This window comes from Phasianus colchicus, chromosome 29 (assembly GCF_987193195.1).
Source record: "Phasianus colchicus chromosome 29, bPhaCol1.hap1.1, whole genome shotgun sequence".
Classification (NCBI taxonomy): Eukaryota; Metazoa; Chordata; class Aves; order Galliformes; family Phasianidae; genus Phasianus; species Phasianus colchicus.
Window position 1 is genome coordinate 1,377,381 of NC_143464.1, and position 16,031 is coordinate 1,393,411.

Sequence of the window (16,031 nt, forward strand, 5' to 3'; positions counted from 1 at the left end):
CTAAGTATTTTCTCACACTTCACTTGGGGCTACCTTGCACTTTACTCCGGGTTTACTCGCACTTTACTCCAGGTTTACTCACACTTCTTTTTTGAGTGTCCTTGACTCATACTAACTCTGGGATTTACTCACACATTGCACCGGGTTTGCACACTCTGTTTACTCTTACTCTTCTCCGGGTGGACTCACACCTTACTCTGGGTTTTACTCACATTTTACTTCCCATTTACTAACACTTTACTCCTTGTTTTCTCTCACTGATCTTGGGCTTACCTCACACTTTACTCCAACTTTACTCACACTTTACTCTGGGTTTACTCACTCTTCTATGCTGAGTGTTTGACTCACACTTTACTCAAGGTTTACTCAAACTCTTCTTCAACTTTACTCACACTTTACTCTGGGTTTACTCACACTTTTCAGTGGGTTTCACTGACACCCTACTCCAGGTGTGTACGCTCTCTCTTCCGGGCCTATCCACACTTTACTCTGGGTATTTCTCACACTTGACTTATGGCTTACTCACAGTTTTCTACCTGTTGTACTCACACTTTGCACCAGGTTTGCACAGTCTTTATTCTGGTTTTACTGTTATTCTACTCCGGGTGGACTCACACCTTTCTCTGGCATTTACTCACACTTTGTCCCATGTTTGCTAACACATTATTCAGGGTTTTCTTACACTTGATTTGGGGTAAGCTCACACTTTACTCCAAGCTTTCTCACACTTTACTCCAGGTTTACTCACAGTTCCTTTTTAGTGTGTTTTTGACTCACACTTTTCTCAAGGTTTACTCCAACTTTTCTTCATCTTTACTCACTCTTTACTCTGCCTTTACTCACACTTTGGGTTTTACTGACACCCTACTCTGGATGTGTACACTCTCTCTTCTGAGCCTACCCACATTTTTCTCCAGGAGTCGCTCACACTTTACTCTGTGTTTACTCACACTTTACTCCTGGTTTACTCACCGTTTTCTAATGGTTTTACTTAAACTTTGCACAAGGCTTGCACACTCTTTTCTCTGGCTTCACTCTTATTCTAGTCTACCAGAGTCAGGTGTGAGTCAAACACTCTGAACAAAGAAGTGTGAGGTAACCCCAAGTAAAGTGTACGAAAACCCAGATTAAAGAGTCAGTAAACGTGGAGTAAAGTGTGGGTAAGACAGAGAGGAAGATGTGAGTCCATTGGGAGTAGAATCAGAGTAAACCCAGAGTAAAGAGTGTGGAGGTCTGGCGCAAAGTGTGAATAAAACAGGTAGAAAAGTGTGAGCATACTCGGAGTCAAGTGTGAGTGACACCCGGAGTAAAGTGTAGGTAGGCCCAGAAGAGAGAGCGTACACACCCGGAGTAGGGTGTCAGTAAAACCCGGAGGACAGTGTGAGTAACCCAGAGTAAAGAGTGAATGAAGTTGAAGACTAGTTGGAGTAAACTTTGAGTAAAGTGTGAGTCAAACACACTAAAAAAGAAGTGTGAGTAAACCTGGAGTCAAGTGCGAGTAAACTTGGAGTAAAATGTGAGGTAAGTTCAAGTAAAGAGTGAGAAGACCTGAAGGAAAGTGATGATAAACACGGAGTAATGTGTGAATACAACCCTGGGTAAGGTGTGAGTCCACCCGGAGAAGAGTAAGAGTAATCCCAGAGTAAAGAATGTGCAAGCTTGGTGCAAAGTGTGAGTAAAACAGATCGAAAAATGTGAGTACACCGAGAGTAAAGTGTGAGTAAACTCGGAACACTTTAGTGTGAGGAAAGTTGACTAAAAGTGTGAGTAAAACTTGAGTAAAGTGTGACTCCAACACACTCAAGAAAGAACTGTGAGTAAGCCCAGAGTAAAGTGCGAGTAAACTTGGAGTAAAATTTGAGGTAAGCCCAAGTGAGGATAAACAGAGTAAGGTTTTAGTAAATGTGCAGTAAAGTGTGAGTAAAACCCAGAGTAAAGTGTGAGTCCAACCGGAGTAGAGACAGAGTAATCTCAGAGTACAGAGTGTGCAAGCCCCGTGCAAAGGGTGAGTAAACTCAAAGTAAAGTGAGAGAAACACCCAGAGTAAAGTGTGGGTAGGCCCGGAAGAGGGAGTGTACACAGCCGAAATATTTCACTCTCACAGAGTTAAATAGCTCAATCTATGCCTGAGACAGGGGGTAGTAGGCCCTTGGTCCTCCCCCAGCCCCCCAAAATTGGAAGGCAAAGGGAAAAGGGACAGGGAGATGGGAGCTGGGCTCAAGGAAGGAAAAAAACAGTGGCAGTGATCTATGGAGGAAAATTTACCTTACTAACTGTGATATCGGAATGCAAGATAACAATATAATACAATCTAATTGAAGCTGAGACTAATAAATAGGATAGGAGAGAGAGAGTTCCTGAGACCGAGTCAAAGCTGGAAAGCTTGGAACAGCTAGGAAAGCACCCTCCAGCACCCACTGCCAGGCAGTAAGAGACCGCCCCACCCAGAAAGGTCAGATCCCATGACTTCTGTGACGTATAGGGATAGGTACCTGGAATTGGAGCATTAAGACTTCCGCTCCCAGTGCACTACATGATGGTATGATATGGAATACTGAAAACCAAAAAACATAAAACTATGACATTCCACCCCTTGCTCTACATCACTATATCATATATATATATATATATATACTACATATATATACATGTATACAAACAAACAAAAATGATTAAAATGCATTACACACACACGTCTATATACATACACATAGAATTACTGTCTGTACTCCCCCAGCATCAAGTTTCCTTGTGGTACACATTGAACATCCCCATTTTCCTGCATTACCCACCAAGTGGACCCAGTGGTCCCTAGGCAAAAACAGTACCGCGGAGAGGTTTGCCCTTTCCAGAAGCTGGAAGAGCCCAAACTGCTTTTCCCAGCATGCTCTTTACGTGTACAACAGGGACTTTATCTCTCTCTACGGTGTGTAGGGAGCTGGATTGGGTAGGACCATCACGATTGATAGATCCTCTGGTATTGACTAACCAGGGGGCTTCTGCCAAATGCTTCTCCCAGTGCTTAAATGTTCTGCCACCCTTTGCTTTCAGCATAGTTTTTAACAACCCATTGTAGCATTCAATTTTACCAGAAGCTGCTGCATGATAGGGGTTATGATAAATCCACTCAATGCCATGATCTTTGGCCCAAGTGTTTACAAGAGAATTTTTGAAATGAGTCCCATTATCTGACTCAATTCTTTCTGGGGTGCCATGTCGCCAAAGGACTTGTTTCTCAAGACCCAATAAGGTGTTTTGGGCGGTAGCATGGGGTACTGCATATGTTTCAAGCCACCCAGTGGTTGCCTCCACCATGGTGAGCACATAACACTTACCACTGTGAGATCATGGCAAGATGATAGAATCAACCTGCCATGCCTCCCCATATTTATTCATTTGCCATCGCCCTTCCCCCCAGAGAGTTTTTATCCTCTTGGCTTTTTTAATCGTGGCACATGTATCACAGTCATGAATAACCTGTGCAATAGCGTCTATTGTTAAGTCCACCCCTCGGTCTCTAGCCCACTTATATGTTGCATCTCACCCGTGATGGCCTGAGGTCTCATGGGCCCACCGAGCTAGAAATAATTCACCCTTGTTTTCTGCTAGTCCAGGTATACTGGAGCCACCTCAATTTTGGCAGCTCGGTCTAACTGATGGTTATTTTGCTGTTCTTCAGTACCCCGACTCTTGGGCACATGTGCATCCACATGGTGCACCTTTACAACCATATTCTTTATTTGGGCAGCAATATCTGAGCACATTTCAGCGGGGCAAATAGGTTTACCCCTCCACTGCCAGTTATTGTGCTCCCACTGCTGTAACCACCCCCATAGAGCATTTGCCACCATCCATGAGTCAGTGTGAAGATAAGGCATTGGCCACCTCTCCCATTCAGCAACATCTATGGCCAGCTGGACAGCCTTTACCTCTGCAAATTGGCTTGATTCTCCTTTCCCTTCAGTGGCCTCTGCAACGTGTCGTGTGGGGCTCCACACAGCAGATTTCCATCTGCGATGCTTTCCCACAATACGACACGATCCATCAGTGAACAGGGCATATTTCTTTTCATTTTCTGGTATTTCATTGTATGGTGATTCCTCTTTAGCACACAATACTTCTTCTGCTCGTGACGTTCCAAACATTTTTATGCTCAGACCAGTCCATGATCATCTCTAGGATTCCTGAACGGCTGAGTTTACTCATCTGCACTCTGTTTTGCACATCTGCATTGTGTAATCAGCGCAGTCAGCTTACTCCAAGTGGCATCAGTATCATGATGGATGGAGGGAACCTTTCCCTTGAACATCCAGTTCAACGCTGGCAATCGAGGTGCCAGAGGAGCTGTGGTTCAGTACTGATTACTTCAGAAGGAGCCTGAACTCCCTCATACGCAGCTAAGATCTCCTTCTCAGTTGGAGTGTAGCACTTTTCGGACCCCTTATATGCTTGACTCCAGAATCCCAGGAGTCAGCTTCGGGTCTCTCCTGAGGCTCTTTCCCACAGACTCCAAGTAGAACTTATCTCCTGTTTAATCTGTTCAAAAGCTTGCTGCTGCTCAGGACCCCATGCAAAATTATTATTCTTCAGAGTCACCTGCTACAGGGGGCTTACAGTGAGGCTACAGTCTGGAACATGCATTCTCCAAAAACCCACTACACCCAGAAAAGTCTGTGTCTCATTCTTAGACATGGGCGGAATCATGGAGATTTTGTTGATCACATCTGTCGGGATGTGACAATGTCCTTCTTGCCACTTTATATCTAGGAACTGAATTTCCTGGGCAGGTCCTGAAAGGTGAGAAGGGCCCCATAAGTGAACATAAAAATGTAAGAAAGCTTCACAGTGACTGAAAACAAGGCGGGGGGGGGGGGGGAAGGGGGGGGGGAAGGGACAATAGTTAGAGATAATTTATAGAAGTAAGAATGTAGAGCTTGTTAGAAAAATAAGGGATGGCAGACACTGGGTCTGGCATGTGCACCCAGTGTACACGCACCGCTGAATAAACCAGACCTGCTTTGTAATCTTACTTGGGTTACAGAGTTTGATTCCAAACATCACAGTGACCAGTGTCATATTCTCCTCAGTCCTGCTGGTAAGGAGGAGAGCCCTGGGGACTGGACAGGTTCTGGCTGTCAGCAGTTGTTTGTGCAGCGGTTATCAGCAACAGGCTTTTATTTTATGGGAACAGGAGACTCAGTAGACAGGGAGAAGAAACGCCCAGCATCAGTGCAGGAGGGGAATTGATTGAATGACAGTTCCCTGCAGCTTTGTCAGAAGGAACTTGGGCTCCTTGTGGACAACAAGCTCACCATGAGCTAGCAATGTGCTGTTTCTGCAAAGGAGGTTGAAAGCTGCTGGGCAGCAGTAGGACTAGCATAGCCAGCAGATCAAGGGAGGGGATCGTTCCTCTCTGTTCAGCACTGCTAACATCACTCACTCACCAGTACACACGGAGCACTGGCTAAGGGAAGCAGGACCAACAAAGATCTTCAAAAAGTGGACTGGGTTCACCTTCCTAACAGGTGAGGCTATGAGAGCAGGGCATGTCCAGCCTGGAGATGAGAAGCTCCAAGGAGACGTACCTTGACAGTGTTTATAAACATCTGACGGGAGGCCAGAAGAAGTGGGAGCCAGGCTCTTCTCAGTGATGCCTAGCAAAAGGACAAGGGGCAAATGGATCCAGATAAAACACATAACATTTCATCCAAGTCCAGGGAAGAATTTATTTACTGGGGGCTGCTGATCACTGGAACCGGCTGCCCAGAGAATTTCCTTCCCTGCAATCAAAATCAAAACCAAAAGATGTAACCAAAAGATGTGTAGACACACTCCTGGAAATTCAAGTCAAATCTACAGCCCTATGTCCAGATGGAGGCCTGTGACGAATGTTGTCCTTGGGACAGGTGATCTGCAACATCTTTATGAATGGCATAGACAGTGGGATCAAGTGTTCCCTTAGCAAGTTTGGTGATCACACCAAGCTGAAGGGTGCAATTGACACAGCAGAAGGAAGGGACACCATTCAGAGAGACCTGGTTGGATTTGAGAAGGTGGCCCACATGAACCTAATAAGATTCAACAAGGTCAAGCACAATGCACTGCACTTGGGTCAGGGCAATCTCAGATATTTCTACAGAGTGGGAGAAGATCTCGTAGAGAGCAGCCCTGCAGAGGTCTTGGGAATCCTGATGAGTGAAAAGCTGGACTTGAGTCAGCAATGTGCAGCCCAGAAGGTCAACTGTGTTCTGGGCTGCATCAGATAGGAGTGCCCAGCAGTGGAGGGAGGGAATTGTCCCCCTCTACTCTGCCCTTGTAATGCCCCAGCTGGAGTAGTGCATCCAGCTCTGAGGTCGCCAGCACAAGAAGGATGTGGAACTGTTGGAGTGGGTCCAGAGCAGCACCACCAGAGAGCTGGAGCACCTCTCATATGAAGAAAGGTGGAGGTCAGTCTGGAGAGAGCTCTAGAGAAGCCTTTTCAATAATTAAAGAGAGCTTATGAACAGGAGAGAGACCGACCTTTTGCTTAGGAAGAACGTGATACAAAATGGGGCAACATTTTAAACCAAAAGACAAGACATTTGGATTACACAATAGCAGGAACGTAGTTACTCAGGGAGTGGGAAGGCACTGGTACAGAGAAAGAGGGCAATCTGGAGGTCCTCAAGGCCAGGCTGGATTCAGCCCTGGGCAACCTGATCTAGTGGGAGGCAACCCTTCTCTTGACGGGTACTTAGGAAGGAATTGTTAAGGCCCCTTTCCACCCAAGACATTCTATGGTTTTATAATACCAGAATAAATGCCACCAAGAAAGGAGCTCTTGGTTCAGCACTCAATCACTTCCAGATCACCTAGGACTCTCAGCCTGTGTCCTTCAGTCTGTGGAGAACTCCAGCAAATAATAATAAAAAAAGAGCAACTCTGCAACCACAGGACTGCCACTGTGAGATGCAACAGGGCTGCTGTGAAATGACATGAGACCCGAGGGCTACCAGGAGTGTAGAGGTACAGCATGGGTACAGGAGTGTAGGAAAGCGTGGGAGTGGAAAGAGCAGCACTCAAAAGACCACCTCCTGCCCTGCCCATCGCCATGGCCCCAGCAAAGAAGCAGCCCCGGCTCAATGGGCACAGATAGCGGGAGACAACCAGGCAGTGAGGAGCATCGCCCAGGGACACCAGGGCTGCTGCTCCATTTGGCAGCTGGGCTTCTGGTCCCTGAAATCCTCCTGCATAACAACTTTGTTCCACCAGGTCCAGAGCAGAAGGAGAGAAATGGCTGCTGGAAGAAATGAACTTCTTCTGGCTCAGTTATAGTGTTTATCTACAGAGGAACCCTACTTCTGTAGGTACATGAGATGATTGGGTCAAAATAAACAGCTAACAAGTAGGAGGCTTAAATTCAAAATGCAAGTTTTAAGAAATAGCAACAAAGAAAAATAACAAAATATTGTTCTAATAGTTTCTGAGCTACTGTGGGATTCTTCTGAGAGTCCGCAAAGCGTCCTTGAGCTCCTGGTTCCTCATGCTGTAGATGAAGGGATTCACAGTGGGAGGTATCACTGAGTACAGAAATGAAACCATCAGGTCAAGGGATTGGGAGGAAATAGAAGAGGGCTTTAGGTAGGCAAAAATCACAGTGCTTAGAAACAAGGTGACAACAGCCAGGTGAGGGAGGCACGTGGAGAAGGCTTTGTGCCGTCCCTGCTCAGAGGGCATCCTCAGCACAGCCCTGAAGATCTGTGCATATGACACAACAATAAAAACAAAACATCCAAGGACTACAGAAAAACTAAGAGCAATAATCCCAGTTTCCCTGAGGATGTCTGATTCTGAGCAGGAGAGCTTGAGAATCTGGGCAATTTCACAGAAGAACTGATCCACAGCATTGCCTTGGCAGAGAGGCAGGGAAAATGTATTGGCAGTGTGCAGCAGGGAATAGAGAACCCCAGTGCCCCAGGCAGCTGCTGCCATGGTGGCACAAGCTCTGCTGTCCATCAAGGTCCCGTAGTGCAGGGGCTTGCAGATGGCAACGTAGCGGTCATAGGACATGATGGTGAGAATGCAATACTCTGCTGAGATGAAGAAGAGAAAGAAAAAGACCTGTGCAGCACATCCAGCATAGGAGATGTGCCTGGTGTCCCAGAGGGCATTGGCCATGGCTTTGGGCAGAGTGGTGGAGATGCAGCCCAGGTCGAGGAGGGCGAGGTTGAGGAGGAAGAAGTACATGGGGGTGTGCAGGCGGTGGTGGCAGGCTACGGCTGTGCTGATGAGGCCGTTGCCCAGGAGGGCAGCCAGGTAGATGCCCAGCAAGAGCCAGAAGTGCAAGAGCTGCAGCTGCCGCGTGTCTGCCAACGCCAGCAGGAGGAACTCGCTGATGGAGCTGCTGTTGGGCATCTGCAGTTCCTGGGCATGGAGTCCTGTGCAGAGTGCAAAAGATAATGAGGAGACAAGACCATTCGCAGGGATTCTTCCCTCAACAGTCTATAAATGTTTTTCTTTCACTTCGGAAAATGTTTGTTTAACTCCCTAACTTGAATTTATTTTCATGAGCTTCACAATCCATTAGGAAGGAGAAGTTGAAGGAGCTCCTACTTTCCTCTCATTTCCTAATCATATCCCAGCCTCCTGGATATTTTCCTCCTATGAACAATTTACATGACTCATATTTTTACCCTGTTTGCACTCAGAGTCCCCATCCCAACATCTGTGCACAGCAAATTCTGATAGAGAAAGATGCCTGTTTACAGGATAAGTGCATTATTCATGTCTACAAGTTCCTTTCCTTCAAGAAAGGTGAAGAAAGGTGAAGCTGAAACTACGTTCCATGTGACAGTTTCCCAAGGGAAAAAAAAAAAAAAAAAAAAAAAAAAAAAAAGATAATAGTACGATTCAGTAGTCTAAGAGATGTTTTCAAAGTTGACAGCCCCTTTTAGATTTCAGCCTCCAATTCTTTTCCCTTCCTTAAGAACAGAGAAAAGGAAATGGAAAATCCCTGCCTTGTCTCTCCTCTTGCAAAGAATCTTAGAAAACACTTTGGGGTACAGTGTAGCTGCAATCCCCCTGCTCAGGCAGCAGCTGTGGCAGCAGAAGGCACATGCCCTGCCCTGCTGTGCAGGGGGGCTCCTTCCCCCCACATGTCTCCCTGCAGTGCCCTGGGCAGCTCCCCGGGCAGGCTGAGTGCTGAGTGCTGAGTGCTGAGTGCTGAGAGCTGAGTGCTGAGTGCTGAGTGCTGAGCGCTGAGCGCTGAGTGCTGAGCCTGGCAGGCGGCAGAGTCCCTGCCCCGGCACACAGCCCCTGGGGCACAGCAGGGACCTGCTCTGCAGGACAGCCCTGGGCACCCGGCTGCAGCCCCGGCTGCACAGCCTGCAGCCGTCCTGGGACACGCAGCCCTCAGGGCTGTGCTCTGATGCAGCAGCAGGAAAGCCCTTGGCTGGAGTAGATCTTTTTCAATGATAAGGAAACAGAGTGTTTTGCAATGCAGCCTGTTTTGCAATGGGATGTCCCAAATTTAGTGATCCCTGCAGTAAAAGCCACTACACTGCCTGCAATGAGAAACTCACCTTGTCAAGGGCTGTGAGAAATGTTCCTCCAGTGGACTCTCAGCCTGTTAAGATGCCATGCAGGCTGCAAGCTCTCCTCCTTCTTCTCTCTGTCACCTGCAGATCATGCTCCCAGTCCTGCTGTGTGCTGCACAGGAGCTGCTCCTGGGCACAGCTGTTTCACTGCAGCACTGACGACTAGTAGGAGCTCCCTCTGTCCCAGGAGCCCAGCACAGCTCAGCAGCAGAGGATGTCATTTCTATCCTCCCTGCTGATCTCTCCTGAGATGTCCCTGGGTCTCCATGGCCAACAGATCCTGAAAAACAGCATCATAACTGTACTTTGAAATCTGCTGAATTAACCACCAGATGTCCACTGGACACTAACCAATACCAGACATATGCATAGCCATACAAGAGTGTGTCAGCTGAAACAGAAAGGACACACAGACAACAACAGGGAAGGGTGAACTTCCTCTGGGCAGGGCAGTGGTCCAGCTGAAGCAGTGCAGGCATCTCATCCCTAGATGGAAACCCAGCAATGGAAATGGGATTCTGCTCCCCACGGACCAACAGGAGCTGGGATTCCTCTGGTTGAGTTCAGGCATGCACAAGGAGTTGCCTGCATGTGAGCTCCTGCTCTGAGTCCTTGGTCCTTCAGCAGGGAGTCAGTTGCTCACACACAGAGCCTGGGTGATGACCAAGGTGCCTGGGGTGCTCCTGGATGTGTGCTAGTGCTTGGGAAGTGTGTGGGAAATCCCTGAGACAGACACCTCCTTCCTGATCATCAGCTGAGAGCCAGAGAGGGGATGGAGATATACTTGGCCATCTTGTACGACAACAGACCCCTTTGTTTAGGGCACCTGAGTGTGCCTTTTTCACTTGTCTCCATGGAGCATGCAGTTATGCAGCTGGCAAAAGGGATGAGCTCTCAAAAGAAGAGGCAGATCATCTCTGTTCTCCATCTGCTGCCTATTCTGGAGCTCAAGGCACTACAGAGCTGACACACATCTTTGTTCTTCATCTGATGAAACCTCAGTTTTCTATGGGCTCTCATGTGACTGGCCTCAGAAGTCATGGCAGTGTCCTGGGCTGTCCTGCACACTCACATGCAGCTGCAAATGCAGCACAGAGCCTTTAGGAAAGCCATGCCCTCAGAGTGTCTGTGCTGCTTGGACAACTCCAAGCCTCACAATGGGTCCGATGCCTGTGTGCCACCTTCTGAACACAAATACCATAGATGCGCTCCTCAGCCATGCTAAATCTAATGATGTTTCCCAATTGGCATGTGTTTTGCACTGTTGAAAACACACAAATATGATGAGCCGGAAATTTTTGTGCAGTTTCAGGCTTGAGCTCTTGTTTGGACCACAGAGACACAATTATATGGCTTCCACAACTGGACTGCAGCACAAGGGGGATACAGAGTCTTTACAGTGGATGGGTGAGGAGACAAGGAAGGACGACTGCCCTCTGTGAGAGTGCACTGAGCTCTTCCTGGGGATGGCAGAGCAGGTCAGAGCGAATGGAAATGGCAAAGAGAGGAACCACAGAATCACAGAATTACCAAGGTTGGATAAGACCTTCAAGATCATCCAGTCCAACCATCATCTATCACCAACAGTTCTCACCAAACCGTGTCTCTCAACACAACATCCAAACGTTCCTTGAACACCTCCAGGGTTGGTGACTCCACCACCTCCCTGGCAGCCCATTCCAGTGCCTGACCACTATTTCAGAATAGTACTATTTCCTAACGTCAGGCCTAAATCTCCTGTGGCACTGCTTGAAGCCATTCCCTCTAGTCCTATCACCAGTTACACGAGAGAAGAGGCCTTAGCCCAGCTCACTAGAACTTCCCTTCAGGTAGTTATAGAGAGCAATAATGTCTCCCCTGAGCCTCCTCTTCTCCAGACTGAACAATCCCAGCTCCTTCAGCCTCTCCTCATCAAGCCTGTGCTCCAGACCCCTCACCAGCTTTGTCGCCCTTCTTTGAACCTGCTCCAGAGCCTCAATGTCTTTCTTGCAGCGAGGGGCCCAAAACTGGACCCAGTACTCAAGGGGCAGCCTCACCAGAGCCCTCCATGAACCCATGCTGACTAACTATGGTTATCTATGGAGACTCGATCTTGCTGTGGTGAGCCTTAAACAATGGGTAAAATTAGATTAGAGCTTATATTTCCTGTTGTGGTTTGCAAAAGGCTTTAGTGAGCCTTAGGCAGCAGGTAAAATTTAACCCCCTTCCATCAGTGTGTCATCGTGAGAGCCCATCCTGCAACCCTAGAAAACCAGAATCCTGGAATACTAGAGAAACCTTAGAAAATTACAGTTCTAGAGACCTGAAAGCCTTGAACCTAGAATCCTGTAATCCTATAAATCCTAGAAACCTAGAATTCTATAAACTGAAGAAATCTAGAATCCTCGCATCATGGAATCTTAGAAACCTACCTAGCATACAAAAAACCTAAATCCTGGAAACATAGAACCCTATAATTCTTTAATCCTGGAAACCTGGAACCCTACTTCATAGAAATCTAGAAATCTAAGAAAGCTATAATCCTACCATCCTGCAAACCTAAGAGAAGTAGAAATTTAGAATCCTACAGACAAGAATCCTACGTGCTTAAATTCCTACACTCCTACAACTCTAGAATTCCAGAAGCGTCAAATCCTAGAAACACAGAATCCTATAAATGTAGAAACACAGAATCCTAGCATGCTAGAATGTGAATGTCCTAGACTCTCAGAATCATCGAGGTTGGAGAAGATGAGGTCATTGAGCCCAACCCAGGACGTGCCATGCCATGGAAGTCCCTCACCTGCTCCCCAGCAGCACAGGCTCAGGGCCCAGCAGGGTGACACAGCACAGATCTGGTGACAGGTCACAGCTATGGGTTTAGCCGTGGACTTGATGGTGCTGAGTTAACAGTTGGATGACCGGAGAGGTCATTTCTAACCTCAATGATGCCATGATGCCATGATGGGGAGATCACTGCAGGGGGAGATCACAGCCTGAGAACTCAGACCTCATACATTTTACTTGTTCAGTGTTGTGCTGTTACAAAAGCCTGAGTATTTCTTTGTAGATGTCCTCAAACCAGCCAAGGGGTTTTCCTGAGGAGAACTTTTCACGTGAAATTGCGATCAAGTGTCATCCACCTGCTTTGTGTTTATCACAAAAACAGCCCATTCCTCACCTCAGTCAATATTCCTCAGTGATGACAGCACGGGCAGTTCATTGGTTCTTTCCAAAAGAACTCCAGAGCAGGAATAATGCCACGCTGTATTTAAATATAGTGAATAAGGCAGCACTGCTAAGCTCTGACAAAGATTGTGCAGAGCAGAATCAGCCCAAAGGAAGCTCTTCCAGCTGGCTGCTCTCTGGGCAATTTCCAAAGCAAACACTGAACTGCTGTTTTCAGAGAGGACCCACAACAGCTCTCTTATTTATGGGAAATGCCCCGTGAAGCTGTGACCAGCTGGCTATTCTGTCGGATGGAGCACTTCACATTGGCTTATCATCTTTCCTTGACAAATCCTTGAGCTGTTTGCAGTTCTAAGCCATTTATCAGTGCTCTATTATTTCCTTCCTTTCATCTGGATAAAACAAGCTTCACTTACAGCCCTGACAGGAGGCTGTATCATGATGACACAAAGCCCATAGGACACCTTTGTTCTGCTCAAGCTCAGGCACACAGCCCAGTGACTTCAGAACCTAATGCCAATTTTCACCCCCAGCCTTGGATTCCCTGCCTGGGTGTCCTCATGACAATCTGTCCTCATGGACAGAGGCAGCACTACTGCCATGTCAGACATGCGGCACAGATTTCTGGATGAAACGTGGGGACTTCTGAGGCTGGCTATTTAAGAGAGCAGAAAATACATGACACATCTCCTGACGTGACCTTAGGGGTCTCGGCCCTCCTAAATGATTCCATGATTCGATAATTCTATGGTACTGTGATTCTGTGGTTCTGTGCCTCCATGAGTCATTGATTCTATGATTCTGTGACTTCTGTGGTTCAGGTATTCCGTGATTCTCAGATTCCATGATTCTAAAAGTCATGGTCTTTAGGTTTGGTAAGGAGGAAACGTGTCTGCCATAGCCCAGGCCTGTTATTCACTCCTGACCTCCTGCATGACCACAAAGGCACTGAGTGGACACTGCCAGCCTCCCTGTGCTTATGTGTCCCCAACACCCACCTGTCCCCACAGACTTCCAGGTCCCTGTCACCAACCAGCTCCCATTTGGCTGCATGTCCCCATATCCCCATATCTTCATGATTTCCCCATATTGTCATGATATTCTTATGTTCCCATGATGCCCCCATATCTCCATGATGCTCCCATATCTTCGTGTCCCCATATCCCTATGTCTCCTTGCTTTCCAAATATCTCCCTAATTTCCTCACTGCCCACATCCCAGTTGCCCTCTCACCTCCCCCAAATGCTATATCCCCAGTTCCCCAAACTATCAGCCCAACAACTTGCATCACAGGACTCAAAAGAAGTCAGGGATGAATCCTTGGACAGAGCCTTGATATGGGGACGGTGGTCCTGGGGACAGAAAGGCTGGGGTGTGCTAGGTGCTGGTATCTGGGAGCTTTGGGCTCAATGCCATGGGGATCCCAGCACTCAATATTCTTCCTCTGATCCCTGGTTGCCTCCTGTGCCCCGGGGCTGGGGCAGGGGATGGCTGCATGCCAGGTCAGTCTGTGCCAACAGAGCCTGCCAAACCCAGGGGCCCTTGGGGGTTGTGGGAGGGACAGTGGGAGGATAAATGCAGCCCTTGCTTCCTGCAGCCTCACCCAGCTCCCAGAGCACAGAGGAAGATGAAGGCAGCTGCGCTCAGCCTCGTGATGCTCCTCGCTGCCCTGTGCTGCACAGTGGAAGCTCAGGTGAAGCATCCATGGGGGATGTGGGCTGGGGCTGGAGGGGATTGGCCATGGGGGTCCCTGATGCCAAGGTCTCTCTCACTCCCTCTCCTACTCCTCTCCCCACAGCCACTTGTGCAAGCACCGGAAGTTGTTGTGGTGAGTGCCCGGGCAGCCACACAGATTGTGTCCAAGGGTTGCCCTGCAGGGAGCTCCGCAGGGACAGGTGGAGTCTGCCCCTGCCTGGCAGAGGCCACCCCTCAACTTGGAACATCCAAATTCCTTCCATTTGCACTCTAGTCCCCTTTTCATTGGGTCCCCAAATGCCTTCTCTTTGGAGCTCCAAATGCCCTCACTTTGGGTCCCCATATCCCATCCTTTTGGCACCAACAAATCTCCTTCCTTTGGCATCCCAATTCTCATCTGTTTAGGTCCCCAGTCCCCTCTCTTTCATTTTCCCCCATTCACCTCTCTTTGAGATCCTCTTTCCTCTTCATTTGGTACTCCCAAGTCTCATCTCTTTGTCATCCCTATTCCCCTTGCTTTGGGCCCCCCAAGCTCCTGTCCTGTCCCTATGTCCTACCCCAACCCTGGGTTTCTCCATGGGCAGAAGTGCAGACAGAACTTGGCAGCCATGGGGTTGGGGGCAGCCCTAGGTCCAAACAGGGGGCTTGGGTGGGGACACCCAATCTCACAGTTCCCTCATGGCTGCCCCTTGGCTCTTCTTCCCCAGGAACCACCACCTGTCCTCGTTGACATTCCTGGTCCTGTAAGTTGAGGGGTGACCCTGGGATAAGAACAGGGGTGCGATGTGTTGCTGTCCTCTCTGTTTTCCTGGGACTTGGAGACACCCCTGGGCCCCAAGGCCTCTGTTTGGCTCCCTCCCGCGGTGGGCGATCAATGGGCAGGGGAAGGAGGCAATGGAGGGTAGTTGGGGCTAAGCAGACTACAGGACCTTGCTTTGGACACGGTGTTCTAGTGCCCACAATGGGTCCCTGCGCCTTCAGGGCCTCTCAGTGTGTCCCTTTTCCCTTGGTGTTCCCAGTGTGTTCCAGCATTTCCAATTGTCCCTCAGTGTGTCCCTACACCTCCTTTCTCCCCAGGTCGTGCTCAGCAGAGCAGAGGAGAATCCCCCACGTGAGAAACGCGCGGTCCTGGATCTGCGTGTCTAGGTGAGCAGCACGGGGACACCTGCAACCCGACAGGGCACTTGGGGACCTTGGGTGTCCCGTAGCCCTGAGGACCAGGGATCAGGGGCTGGGGATGGATGGTATGGAGGGGACTGTCCCTGGCCTGCTCCAGGGGGACCTGGGCACTGTCACCTCCATACCTTCCCTTGCACTCTATGGGGCAGTGCAGAGGAGGGGATTTGGAAGGGGCAAGCTCAGGCTGCCCTATGGATAGCCAAGGGTCACCGTGCAGGTGGGACAGGAGCTGTGGCTGCTGTCCCAAGGGGACCCACATCCTGCCCTGGGCCTGTTGGCTGCTGCCAGCCCTTCTTCTCTTGCCCTAAGACCTTGGGGACAAACCCTGCAGGGACAAGGATTCTCCTCACCTCTGATGCCCTCTGACATCCTCTGATGACCTGCGCTGCCCTCTGATGACCAATGAAGACCCAG

The 16,031-nt window shown here is 48.8% G+C and overlaps 1 protein-coding gene across 1 annotated transcript; it reads right to left on the bottom strand.

The window, feature by feature from the left end:
• Window positions 1-7,467: 7,467 nt before the first annotated feature.
• On the bottom strand, window positions 7,468-8,394 carry LOC149914485 (olfactory receptor 14J1-like). The gene has a single exon (XM_090126377.1). The coding sequence runs from the start codon at window positions 8,392-8,394 to the stop codon at window positions 7,468-7,470; it is 927 nt and encodes a 308-aa protein (XP_089982503.1).
• Window positions 8,395-16,031: the final 7,637 nt, after the last annotated feature.